Genomic DNA, 14,336 nt, shown 5'->3' on the forward strand with positions numbered 1-14,336 from the left:
CATTACTGAAATTGCCTCTAAGGTCGTGTTTCTTGTCAGTAACCATATGTAACTGTAAGGCTTCCATAACCAGTGTTATCACAGAATTACAGTGGGTTCACTCTGGGTCCTCTACAGTTTCTTCCCACTGTCCACAGACATGCAGTTAGGTTACCTGGTGATCTAAACTTCATGCAGGTGTGAGTGAGAGTGGTTGTCTGTCCCTCTGTGGGCTTAGTGGAAGAGACTGGATGGATCTCTGCTTTGTCTTTGATATATGCTGACAGCAAACATTCTCCATGAAGTCTGCATTTCAGCTCATCTCCTTTATACACACCTTTAACAGGAAGAGTTTTATACAGCTAGTGTTTAAAATCAAGTGTTATTCACAATACACAGGTAATGAGCATGATTATTGAATTACTAAAATTTTCTAAAATAATTGTTTTAGTTAATATTGTATGACAGTGTACACAGAATTATTAGCTCAGTAGGCAGAGTGGTCGCCCCATGATCATAAGGTCAGGGGTCGAATCCACCGAATAGTTACCTTGTGGTACCCCTGAGCAAGGTACCATCAAGGTACCAATCATGTGCACTGGACTGGTAGCACTCATAGTCTCATAGGTTTAAATAAATTTTTTAAAAAAAGGGTTCAACATATAAACAAATTTAATTTGATCACATATTCTTTGTTTTTTTTTGTTGTGGTTTTTTCCCTTTCTCTCTCAGACTGAGCAGCTGTAACGTCTCAGAGAAAGGCTGTGAAAATTTGTTGTCAGTGGTCAGCTCCCAGTCCTGTAGTCTGAGAGAGCTGGACCTGAGTACCGACAGCCTGAAGGCTTCAGCAGTAAAGCTTCTGTCTGCTGCAGTGGAGAGTCCACATGCCAAACTGAATGTTCTGAGGTCAGATCAATTTGTATTATGTTTAGTTCTGTTTGTTTATGTGTTTGATGTTTGGTTTTGTTTATGTCTTTATCCAGTTATCCTTGTTTCATAGCATTTTTATTCATTTCAAAGTTAAACGGAAGTTTTACTAACCTGCTCAGCACAAGACAATAAGCTATTGCACACTGATTACACTTTAACAACAATCTTTATTCATGTTTTTATCTTCAGACTTAACATCTGTGAACTCTCAGAGGAAAACTGTGAAGCTCTGTCCTCAGTTCTCAGCTCGCAGTCCTCTAGTCTGACAGAGCTGGACCTGAGTATCAGAAAGCTGCAGGATTCAGGAGTGAAGCTTCTGTCTGCTGGACTACAACGTTTAAACTGTAAACTGAATACTCTGAGGTCAGATCAGAAAACATTTAGTTTTTAGAATTATTAATTAAAGTTCATACATATGATGTTGTATCTTAGTATGTTTATGTTTCCTTTAAAAATAGAAAGTCAACATTTAATGTTGTGAAATGTATTAACAAACTCTACATGAGTACTTGTTTTATAGATTGTCTTTTATTTTTCAGACTGAGTGGCTGTAACCTGTCAGAGAGAAGCTGTGAAGCTCTGTCCTCAGTCCTCAGCTCCCAGTCCTCCAGTCTGAGAGAGCTGGACCTGAGTAACTCTGACCTGCAGGATTCAGGAGTGAAGCTTCTGTCCGCTGGACTAAAGAGTTCACAGTGTGCAGTGGAAACTCTCAGGTCAGGATTCAAACTTTTCCACAGATGATCATTTGAAATGTGATTTATATTATTGTATAAACAGGTAACTTTTACAGCTGTCAAGTGAACTTTTATTTACATTTGAGTGGATAATTGGACTCTGAATTACTAAAAGTTGTTATAGTCATGTCTCTGTTTATTTAAAAAAATACTTCATGTACTGCCTAATTTAAAGATTTAGGCTCCTTTGGGCCCATAATATATATATTTGATTTCTTTGTGAATGAAATTAGGAGGATATTGGCGACTGCTGATTGGCTCGCTGTTTGTTTTTTATTCACAGTACTTAATTTTAAAGGCTGATTTCTCAAAATGAGATGTTTATCTTTTCTTCTACAACACGTGGAGCCACCAAATCTTCTTGCTTGATTTATTCATTACAGTTTGATTTAAAGAATATTAGACTCGTAACATAATAAATACATTTATTTCACTTCTTCTTGAGAGAAAGAAAGGGATGACTGGGTGAGCTCCAGTGGTTCATCCCAGCAGAGAGAGCGGCACACTGGGCTGCAAATGATCACAGTAGTAATGGCCATAGTTTGATAAAACAGGCAGTCTTACCCTGTAGATAATACAGGGTTCTGGTGCCGATGTGGGGGAGGGGAGTCGCCCGGTACTAACTACATACTACTAACTACCTCATCCAGATGTCTTCCCTACTAAACCTGATAAGAAGTAACTGCAGTAGCCTTATAGGTCAAATCAGTTTCACCTGTTAAAGTTAGCTCCACTATTAATTAGGGGTGGGGGAAAAAATCGATACTGTGTAGTATCGTGATATTTTGTTTGCTAATAATGTATCGATACAGGGACAGCAGAAATCGATATTTTGTTACAAACAATTTTTTCTCTGAAGTCAACATGCTCTGGAGTCAGAGCATGTTGACTTCAGAGCATGTTGATCCTTTTTCTGAGCAACAATCCTGACATTCCTTCACTGTCCAAATGTGTTTAACTTTTTTTTTGGCAGCAATAAACATGACAGTTTACTTATTTTAATTTAAGACATGTTTAATTTTAATTAAGTTTGAAACTTTTTTATTTAATGTAAAATTATATTTTTTTTTTAAATTTACTTTCAAATTCTTCAGTTGCTGAAGGGGCTGCATAGTTTTCATAAATTGCATAGTTCAGAATAGCTATAATTGTACCAGATGGTTGCATTCAGTTAAGTTGGACTAGACTGTAATACAAACCGTTCAGTTTGTCAACAATAAAACTGACTGAAATGAGAGAAAGACTGAGTGTGAGACTTTGATATTAGATAAAATGAATATTGATAAAGTTTACCTTTATGTGCAGAATTTAAATATCGCAAAATATTTTAAAAAATCGCAATAATATCGTATCGTGCGTTAAGTATTGTGATAATATCGTATCGCGAGTTGTATGGTGATTCCCACCTCAGGGCTCTCAAAATTTCAAAATCCCTGGTAGCCCTTCGGGCAGGGACTCTTCAGTTTTTGGTAGCCCAAAATAAATGTAAGTAGTCCGAATAAAAAAAGAGAGCAATTTTTTGATTGATGTTTTGTTTCCTGTTTTGTTTCCTTTACAATATTATACATTAAAGTATAATATTGTATAAAAATTACAATCATCAACTCAAATACTTGGTTCTAATTGAACAGAAATTTCTATGAACTTGTAAGAACTGTGTAGAACATGAATCAGTCTGTGTCAGATCCTGAATTTAAAATTTCCACTGAAGTCACGGGTAAGAGACAAGTGGAACCAAGATCTAGGCCATTTGCTTTTTGAAGTTTGCAAAGACTGCTAAATTTTGCCAGTGGTAGTTCACTCTTTGCAACATAGTACGCTGTTATAAACAGATTTTTCAGGTTTATTTTTAGTATGTTATTTGCAATTGGTGTTTGTTCTGGGAAAGATATTGCAGACTGAGCAATAATGCATTTCTTGCATTTCTCATGGCTTCTAATGGGGGCCTTTTTTAAAATGACTGGTCCCAGTAACAAAGGCGCTTGTCGACTCAGAAATCGAGAGAAAACCAACAACACACCCGGCAGAACATTATGTTATTTACACTGGTGCACATAAGTGGTCCGCAGGTGCGCATTCGCTGTCAAAATAAAAGACGCGCACCAGATAAGAAGTTGCAACGCGCGTTTGCGTCCATATAAAAAGCACTGTTTTTGTCCGCTAGAGTGGGATTTTCACGGCACATTCCGCACCACATCTCTGTGCGTTCATCATTTGTTTGAAGCCAGATCACCTCCTGCAACCACTTTTCCGAGAATACGCGCTTCTTTTGTGGTTCGGACTCCTTCTGACATTTCTTTGGAGGTGGAGGAACACCAAAGTAATTGCTTAAAGGAGCTTCTTCGAAATCTTTAAGAGTTTTAAACAAATGTCTGTCCTCCTCCAGAAAATCTTATGTATGCAAACACGTGTTGCAACTTCATATCTTGTGCGCGTTTTTTTTTTCTTTTTTCTTTTTTTTTTCTTTGACAGCGAATGCGCACCTGCGGACCACTTATGTGCACCCCTGGTTATTTAGCTCGTCATATTGCAGTCACAGAGATTCTTTTGTCCATGAAACCATAAAGCTGCACTTTCTTTTTGCCTTATAGTCTGATTTGTCATAACTTTTCCGTTTTGTGGTAAGCTTTTCTTTGGCTGTCACTTCTTCACCCTGACCTGTCTTATTTGGCTCAGCAGAACTAAAATATATATCCTGCTGCTTTTACACACACACACACACACACATAACCGTCAGCGATTCTCTGCGCGATCAACCTCTCATATGTTTAAGCTTGCTGCAGGAAATTTCACTTGTCATGTTTGCATAGTAAGCTAACGATTGATAAGACGATGTCAGAGGAATTGGTGCGCAAATTATCATCACTCAGTGATGTCGCTCTCTATACATAGTTCACACGATTGCAAAGTGAAAGCAAAAAACAAGCGCAAATTCAAACGCGATTTCAATATGTCACATATTGACGGTGGCTCACCGATGCCAATGACATAATTACCCAGCTACATTTCTGAAAGAATGCAAAAGCATTGACATATATTTTTCCTTCCTACAATAGCCCGACGGGCAGGGCAGAGATAGATTTTGGTAGCCCGACTGGAAAAATCGCTAGCCCCGGGACGTCGGGCTAGCGATTTTGCGAGCCCTGCACCTCTACTATTAATGGTGTCACTTGTTATTTCTGGGATGAGTTTAGTAGCCTGAACAGCTGCTTAAAGGAAAGTAATTAAATAATAAAAATAACCTAAGTCCGGGGGAACCTGCAAGAGCTGTTTGCACAAAGAATAATGCTCAGACTTTGAGGTTTTATCGTTTTACACAAGGTTTAAAAATGAATGTCCACAATTGAATTGCAGAAATTGTTATTGAGCTAATACTGATGTAGTTGTTATCTTTGGTAAGGAGAGGTTGGAGGAAGGATGAGCACAGTCAGGCCTAAAGATGCTCTTAATAATAATAATGGATTGCATTTATATAGCGCTTTTCGAGACCCTCAAAGACCCTTTACAATCCCACTACAGGGAGTGCAGAATTATTAGGCAAGTTGTATTTTTGAGGAATAATTTTATTATTGAACAACAACCATGTTCTCAATGAACCCAAAAAACTCATTAATATCAAAGCTGAATGTTTTTGGAAGTAGTTTTTAGTTTGTTTTTAGTTTGAGCTATTTTAGGGGGATATCTGTGTGTGCAGGTGACTATTACTGTGCAGAATTATTAGGCAACTTAACAAAAAACAAATATATACTCGTTTCAATTATTTATTTTTAACAGTGACACCAATATAACATCTCCACATTCACAAATATACATTTCTGACATTCAAAAACAAAACAAAAACAAATCAGCGACCAATATAGCCACCTTTCTTTGCAAGGACACTCAAAAGCCTGCCATCCATGGATTCTGTCAGTGTTTTGATCTGTTCACCATCAACATTGCGTGCAGCAGCAACCACAGCCTCCCAGACACTGTTCAGAGAGGTGTACTGTTTTCCCTCCTTGTAAATCTCACATTTGATGATGGACCACAGGTTCTCAATGGGGTTCAGATCAGGTGAACAAGGAGGCCATGTCATTAGTTTTTCTTCTTTTATACCCTTTCTTGCAGCCACGCTGTGGAGTACTTGGACGCGTGTGATGGAGCATTGTCCTGCATGAAAATCATGTTTTTCTTGAAGGATGCAGACTTCTTCCTGTACCACTGCTTGAAGAAGGTGTCTTCCAGAAACTGGCAGTAGGACTGGGAGTTGAGCTTGACTCCATCCTCAACCCGAAAAGGCCCCACAAGCTCATCTTTGATGATACCAGCCCAAACCAGTACTCCACCTCCACCTTGCTGGCGTCTGAGTGGGACTGGAGCTCTCTGCCCTTTACCAATCCAGCCACGGGCCCATCCATCTGGCCCATCAAGACTCACTCTCATTTCATCAGTCCATAAAACCTTAGAAAAACCAGTCTTGAGATATTTCTTGGCCCAGTCTTGACGTTTCAGCTTGTGTGTATTGTTCAGTGGTGGTCGTCTTTCAGCCTTTCTTACCTTGGCCATGTCTCTGAGTATTGCACACCTTGTGCTCTTGGGCACTCCAGTGATGTTGCAGCTCCAAAATATGGCCAAACTGGTGGCAAGTGGCATCTTGGCAGCTGCACGCTTGACTTTTCTCAGTTCATGGGCAGTTATTTTGTGCCTTGGTTTTTCCACACGCTTCTTGCGACCCTGTTGACTATTTTGAATGAAACGCTTGATTGTTCGATGATCACGCTTCAGAAGCTTTGCAATTTTGAGACTGCTGCATCCCTCTGCAAGATATCTCACTGTTTTTGACTTTTCTGAGCCTGTCAAGTCCTTCTTTTGACCCATTTTGCCAAAGGAAAGGACGTTACCTAATAATTATGCACACCTGATATAGGGTGTTGATGTCATTAGACCACACCCCTTCTCATTACAGAGATGCACATCACCTAATATGCTTAATTGGTAGTAGGCTTTCGAGCCTATACAGCTTGGAGTAAGACAACATGCATGAAGAGGATGATGTGGACAAAATACTCATTTGCCTAATAATTCTGCACTCCCTGTATTCATTCACTCTCACATTCACACACTGGTGGAGGTAAGCTACAGTTGTAGTGGTAGGTTAGGTTTTGCCCAAGGACAAAATGACCAAGACAGAGAGAGCTGGCTCATCAGACAGACAAGCTCATCTTGTAACCTACTGGTTCGCTGGTCAGCACACCAGCTGACTAGCGAACCGGCTAACTAGCACACCAGCTAACTAGCACACCGGCTAAATAGCAAATCAGCTAACTAGCAGACCAGCTAACGGCAGCCACAAGCTGAAGGACGATTAAATGTAGTGGAGATATCAGAGATGACACTGGTGTGTCCGATTCACTCTTTAGCACTCTGGTCACTCCGGTGTGTCAGCCAGAACACCACTGAAGGCCAAATGATCCCAGCATGTGGAATAAAGAGCTTAAGGTTTGGTTTGAGACACTTTATTCTTTCACTGATTGATTCTTGCGGCTGTGATCATGTGTGTGGTTTCTTACAAAAAGGAAGTACACAATACAAATACATGACAAATAAGATGAATAGATAAGTTACATATCCAGTTATATGTACGTACATCAGTATAGCTAATATAGCCATATATAAGGACAAAGATCACAGTACTATAATGCAGTAATGTTAAACACAAAGGTGTATATCTACATAAATCTGTCCTATCAGTGATCAGGGTACTGTAGTATACTTCCACTACATAAACTATAGAAACTAAACGACATTAGTGTGACTTTAAGTTACCATCAGTACAGACGAACTGATGGTAGTTGTACAAAATAAAGGCATTGCAATTATTGTGAAGGGCTTCCGGTTAAACTAAGATCAGCTGATTACCTCATAACAAATTGTTTGCTATAGAACGCAGCTCCCACTCTTCATTAATATCATGTACTGTAACTCCCAAGTAACCATGGTTACCCAGCCACGCCCAGTAGTCTCCAGAGAGACCAACAGCTGGTGCACGTTGTAACGCCGTGGCTTTCATAGTCTCTCCTTTTTCTACAGCTCATGTGTTCTTCTTGTGATGGTGCGTCTTGAGGGAGGCTCATACATGCCGTCATTTGTTGATCCTAAGAACGTTCCTCAGACCGACTTCTTCAACAACACTAATCGGCCTGCAGTTTGTAGCTACTCACTTCACTGTGGTGTTTGTTAGCTTGTCTTTCTTTGGTTTTATCCTGACTCCTCCCACAAGCTGATCCTACGTAGTCTGCCCAAGCCTCCCACCTCTGTTTGTTTGGGTGGTTTGTTTGCTGCCATCAACAGCGTGTAATGCATTTAAGTGATACTTCAGACATGAAGTACTGCGACAATAAAAAACTCAACTTTGCTTAAAAATAACTTTAGTTGTATCAACACTGCCCTCTGGAATAATTAGACTTTGGTGACAAACTGATGTGATCTCCATGTTTCCTTTGTTGGACTGTGGGCGAGTGTCAGAACTGAATGTACTGAGTAACATGTGGAGTTTAAATATGTGTCAGTTCCAGTTTTAGAGCTCTAAAGTGCAGCTATCATGTTAGGAATATGTTAGGAATAGACAGGAACACTGAGCACACTGAGCTCAAATCTTTATTTATCCAGTTCATCTGTAGGCTGAGCTCAGTCCATCCATTTAGTGAAATGATGTTTAAAGGTCTCCTTGTTCTGTGAGCGTGCACAGATCCTGAAGCAGAAAGCCTGGGTTAACAGAGAAATGATCATCACTGTGATGATGCTCACCATCTCTGACTGGGATTTGAGGTTTTGTCAAAGCAGCAAAGAAAGCCTGGCTATGTTGGACTGGGTGTGGAAGCAGCTCCCAGTTTGAGTTCAGGAGACAGACACCCTCTCTACTTTGACGATCAGCTTCAAACTTTCCTTTTTGATAAAACTTATAGTTAGAGCTGGATCAGGTGACCCTGAACCATCACTTAGTTATGCTGCTATAGAGATGGATAACAGATGGATTGTTGTTTTGTGTGTCTGCAGTCTGTCAGGCTGTCTGATCACAGAGGAAGGCTGTACTTCTCTGGCCTCAGCTCTGACCTCCAACCCCTCCCATCTGAGAGAGCTGGACCTGAGCTACAATCATCCAGGTCTCTCAGGAATGAAGCTTCTGTCGGCTGGACTGAAGGATCCAGGCTGGAGACTGGACACTCTCAGGTATGGAGAGAATGTCTGATATAGGAGGAAGAGCTGGAATCATTTCCTGTGTCTTTCACTCACTTCCTGTTTGTTTCCTGCAGATGAGACATGAACAATCACACATGCAGGAATATTTTCAGGGACAGACACACTAGTCTAGCTGGATAGTACATGGATATTTATGTAGGGGGTCTTCAAGGAGTCTGTTTGCAGGAACATTAATGATAACTGATAAGTCATGTTGAGAGTTTCATTAAAAGTAGACTTACAGTTAGGTAATATTTGGACAGAGACAACATTTTGTAACTTTAGATACAAGTATCAGCCATGTGTGTGTTTCCCATGCTGTATGTCCACAGTCACAGTGACAGTCAGTGACACTGACAGAAGGATGAAACAAGGCTGTGAATCATTTCAGTCTGTGTGTGTGACAAAGAGGCAGACAGGAGCAGCTAACATTTGGAAATGGAAGCTTACTGGAAACACTACATTCACGGCTGAATTCACAATAGATTTGTTCTCAAGTGCACATTTAGCAGCTAATGCTAATACTGTTTTCCCTTTGCTTTCTACAGCAGCTATTGCTAAGTAGGCCACTTTGCTCCGCTAAGGATTTGTGTGACCATGATGGAGACTCTGATAAGCTAATGCTGCTAAGCTAATGCTGTTTATGGGCCCTGTTAGAATCAATATTTCATTCTCATTCTGTTGTTTGAGAACAATATTAACGTTTCACATCATTATAACACAAGAGAAAAGGGTATTGGCATTAGCTACTAGTGCTTATTCACCTCAAATTACCTTTAGCTGCTAATGGCAGCCTACTTAGCATTAACTCCTCACTAATATAATGCTAATTTACATCAAATTAGCATTAACTGCTCATATTGTTATAAGGAAAGAGAAAACGGTATTAGCATTTGCTGCTAATAATTATTCACCCCTAATTAGAATAAGCCGCTAAAAGCAGCCAACTTAGCATTAATTCCTCACTTTGTTGTTACCCAATGGAAAAGAGTATTAGTATTAGCTACTATCATTTTTAATAAGTAAGAGAAAACAGTATTAGCAGTAGCGCATAATGCTAATTCACGTCAACGTAGTATTAGTTAATAATGGCAGCCTACTTAGCATTAACTGCTCACTAATATAATGCTAATTCGCATCAAATTAGCATTAGCTGCTCAAGTTGTTATACGGAAAAAGAGAAAACGGTATTAGTATTAGCTGCTAATAATTATTCACCCCTAATTAGAGTTAGCCCCTAATGGCAGTCTACTTAGCATTAACTCCTGACATTGTTATAATGCAGGGGAAAAGAGTTACCATTATCGGATAATGCTAATTCTCATCAAATTAGCATTAGTTAATAACGGTAGACTTCGTATCATTAGCTGCTGTCATTCTTACAAAGCAAACAGTATGAGCATTAGCTGTTAATCCTTTTTCATCTAAAATTAGAATTAGCCACTAATGGCGTATTGTTAAAAAGTAAGAAAAAACATTGTTAGCGTAAGCGGATAATGCTAATTCATCTCAAATTAGTATTAGCTAATAATGGCACCTGCTTAGCATTAGCTGGTCACATTGTTATAAGGCAAGAAAATATGGTATTAGCATTAGCTGCCAATTTCTATTTACCTAAAATTAGCATTAGCCACTAATGGTAGCCTATAGCAAAAACTTCTTAATGCTAAATGAAGTTAATTAATGCTAAGTAGGTTTAACTGAAATTAAAGTAGTGTTAGCATTAGCTGCTGATATTGTTAAAAGGCAAGATAAAACATTGCTAGCAGCAGCGGATAATGCTAACACACATAATAATTAGCATTACCTAATAATGGCAGCCTTCTTAGCATTAGCTGCTCATATTGTTATAATGCAAGGGAAAAGAGTTGGCAAAAACAGTGTTAGCATTAGTGGATAATGCTAATTCACCTAAATTAGCATTAGCTAATAATGGCTACGTACTTAGCATTACCTACTAATATTGATATAAAGCAAGAAAATATGGTATTAGCATTAGCTTCTAATGCTTTCTCATCTAAAATTAGAATTAGCCACTAATGGCATCCTATTTAGCATTAACTCTTCACATCGCAAGGGAAAAATTAGAATTCAATAAAAAAAAAAAGTGTTCACATTAGCTACTTGTATTGTTAAAAAGTAAGAAAAAACATTGTTAGCATAAGGGGATAATGCTAATTCACCTCAAATTAGTATTAGCTAATAACGGCAACCTACATAGCATTAGCTGGTCACATTGTTATAAAGCAAGAAAATATGGTATTAGCATTAGCTGGTAATATTTATTCACCCCTAATTAGAATTAGCCACTAATGGCAGCATACTTAGCGTTAACTCCTCACATCGTTGTAATGCAAATGAGGCTAACTTGCATTAAATTAGACTGCTGTTATTAGCTAATGCTATTTAGCAGTAGCTGCTCACATTGTTATAAAGCAAAGGAAAACAATATGAGCATTAGGTTCTAATGCGTATTTGCCTTAAATTAGACGTAGGTGCTAATGGCAGCCTACTTAGCATTAGCAGCTCAGATGTTATAATGCTAGGAAAAAGAGTGTTAGCATTAGCCGTTCACATTGTTATAAAGTTAAGGGAAATAGTGTTAGCATTAGCTACTCACATTTTTAAAAAAAGTAAGTGTTAGCATTAGTGCATAATGCTAATTCATGTCAAATTAGCATTAGTTAATAACGGCAGCCTATTTAGCATTAGCAGATAATGTTGACCTTGGCCCACTGGAAAAGTTAAGAACTAAAGATTTAGGAGTGTTTCTCGATAGCTCTTTCTCGTTTGAGAAACAAATTAATTCTGTTATTAAAACCAGCTGTAAGGTTTATATTGTTGATTGTCATTTATGCTTAGAAATATTTACTCATATATGCTTAGAGTTGTATAATCGATTGCATAATGATAGAGGTTTGATCCTGAGTAGTCTGTAAAGACTCTGTGTGCCTTCCAGAGTGCTCTGGCATGCACACACCACTTGGGGCCATGAGAGAGGTCGTACCCTCTCTTACTGATTTATGGTGTAGGACAGGGGTCTCAAACTCAATTTAGCTGGGGGCCGCTGCAGGCAGAGTCTGGGTGAGGCTGGGCCGCATTAGGTTTTCCACAGGAAAGGCATGGTTAAAAAATTCCAATCTTCTCAAATCTCTTTATTTTTATTTTTTAACACAAAATATGAAAAATGAATAAACAAATTAAGAATTAATAAGAAAATCAATCAATCTGTAATACATAAATAAAATAATAATAAGATATTTTTAGTCAGTGAACTTGTGTGTTTCTTTCAGTCTTCTATATCTGCTGTATTTAGATTGAAATGTCTGTATTAACAGTTCTATAACCTTCTTCTGAACATGAATGGAACACTGTAGAAAATGAACTGTTCTTCTGAACATGGCTTCTCTTGCCTACTCCTTGCTGCTAGAGACCTGGCAGCGTTTCCTCTCGCATAGCCGAGCCAGATTTGGCCTGAGGGAGGAAGCAGTTGCGACCCTCAGTATGTCTTGAAGATGATCATCCGTAAGTCTGGACCTGTACTTGGACTTATTGAAGTTCAAAGTGGAGAAGAGCTTTTGGCACAAGTATGTGCTACCAAAAAGGCACATGGTCCGCTTGAACATTCGGGAAAGCCGAGGGAAACTAGGGCTCAAGTCTCTCAAAAATTGTCCAAGCTTGTCTGCTTTTCCACTCACCTCCCTGAACTTTGCTTTGAGTTCAGAGTTGCACTGCAGCTCAATGAGCTCCATTTGAAGCACAGAAGGGGCATCTTGCACATCAAAGGAGAAGGGGTCCGCAAAAATGTGAAAGGTGGCTCTGTGTGTCTTGAAGTCAGCAAATCTGTGATCAAATTCCTCCTGTAGCCTCAAAATGACATCAACATACTCGTCAGCACTGAATGGTGTGCCTGCATCCACGAGTGCTTTGCATGCTGGGAAATGGCAAAGGTTTGTCTGAGAGAGCTGAGCTTTCCAGAGCGCCAGTTTTGTGGAGAATGCTCTCACGTTGTCATAGGCAGCACTGACAAGTTGCCCCTGGCCTTGTAACGTCTTGTTCAGTACATTAAGCTCATGTGTCATATCAACAAGAAAAGCTGAGTCCATGAGCCATTTGGGATCAGTTAGCACAGGAACACTAACTCCATCCTTCTCCATGAAGGCTTCACTTCTGCTCTCAACTCAAAAAGTCTCTTTAATACATTTCCCCTGCTGAGCCAACGGACCTCAGTGAAGTCGAGCACATCCCCATATTCTGACTCCATTTCCTCTAAAAAAGCACAGAACCTTCGGTGCTTTAAGCCCCTGGATCTGATTTGGTTGATGCATTTCACAACAATAGACATCACATTGTCAAACTTCAGGCATTTGCTGCAAAGGACCTGCTGATGGATGATGCAGTGCAGAGCAATGGCCTCCTCCACGCCTTCCTCTTCCAGTTTGTTTTGTGCCACCAGTCCATGTTTCCTCCCTGTCATTGATGGCGCTCCATCTGTTGTTATTCCAACAAACCTCTTCCATGGCAAACCAACATTCTCAATGGCATCACACAGCTTGTAAATATCTGCTGAGCGGTGGTCTGGCCATGCATTGGAATTACTGTGAGCAGCTCCTCCATCACTTCAAAACTGTCATCAACACCACGGACATACATTGGGAGCTGGGCAGTGTCGGTGATGTCTGTGGTCTCATCAAGAGCGACTGAGTATACACTGAAACATTTGGCTTTCTCACACAGTTGGTCATAAATGTCACTTGACAGGTCAGAAATGCGATCTGCTGCGGTGTTGGCAGAAAGGCTGATGTTGCTAAACTGACCTTTCTTTCCCGGACAGACTATATTTGCAGCCTGCAATATGCACTTTTAGACAAATGCACCTTCTGTGAATGGCTTCCCTGCTTTAGCAATCATCTCACTAACCACGTGGCTCCGACTGCTGCATTATTCTCTTTGGTTGCTTTCTTGGAGAAATCTTGCTGCCTCAGTAGATCTGTTTTAAGACTGGCAACCCGGTTCGCTCTCTCGTCTCCCTGGTATTTTGCATCCAGCTCAGCATGTCTAGTTGTGTAATGACGTTTCAAATTGTATTCCTTGTGCAGCGCAACTTTCTCTGTGCAAATAAGACAGGTCGGGGTGCCCCTGTGCTCAACAAAGAAATATTGCATTTCCCACTTTTCCTGAAATTGTCGGTGCTCATCACCAACCTTTCTCTTCACCGCAGGCTTTGAAAAAGACATGTTTGGGGCTATGTGACATTTATAATTCTACTTGGTGTCACTGTCGCATTGAAGTTTCAATCAAGCGTTTAGCCGACGGACGGGGAACGTCTCAACGCGTAGAGAACGTCATTTCTGCTTCTTTTTCTTGCAACCGTAGCACGGCGATCGGCAGATAAAAAGCCGGTAGCAGTCTCCTTTGTTTTTACGCTCGATGTTCATGTCTTTCATGACGACACGAACACCGTGGCGTTTG

The 14,336-nt window shown here is 39.9% G+C and overlaps 1 protein-coding gene across 1 annotated transcript; it reads left to right on the forward strand.

The window, feature by feature from the left end:
• The first annotated feature begins 489 nt into the window (after positions 1 to 489).
• Positions 490 to 9,834, forward strand: LOC143416084 (uncharacterized). The gene is made up of 5 exons (XM_076881460.1): positions 490 to 500; positions 712 to 885; positions 1,099 to 1,272; positions 1,449 to 1,622; positions 8,682 to 9,834. Exons 1-5 carry the CDS (start codon positions 490 to 492, stop codon positions 8,872 to 8,874), a joined length of 726 nt encoding a protein of 241 aa, XP_076737575.1. The 3' UTR covers positions 8,875 to 9,834.
• Positions 9,835 to 14,336: the final 4,502 nt, after the last annotated feature.

Source organism: Maylandia zebra, unplaced genomic scaffold, assembly GCF_041146795.1.
Source record: "Maylandia zebra isolate NMK-2024a unplaced genomic scaffold, Mzebra_GT3a scaffold11, whole genome shotgun sequence".
Classification (NCBI taxonomy): domain Eukaryota; kingdom Metazoa; phylum Chordata; class Actinopteri; order Cichliformes; family Cichlidae; genus Maylandia; species Maylandia zebra.

Coding starts and splice junctions, on each gene's coding strand:
- LOC143416084 (XM_076881460.1), top strand. Junction 886..1,098: donor GCCAAACTGAATGTTCTGAG/GTCAGATCAATT, acceptor TTTTATCTTCAG/ACTTAACATCTGTGAACTCT. Junction 1,273..1,448: donor TGTAAACTGAATACTCTGAG/GTCAGATCAGAA, acceptor TTTATTTTTCAG/ACTGAGTGGCTGTAACCTGT.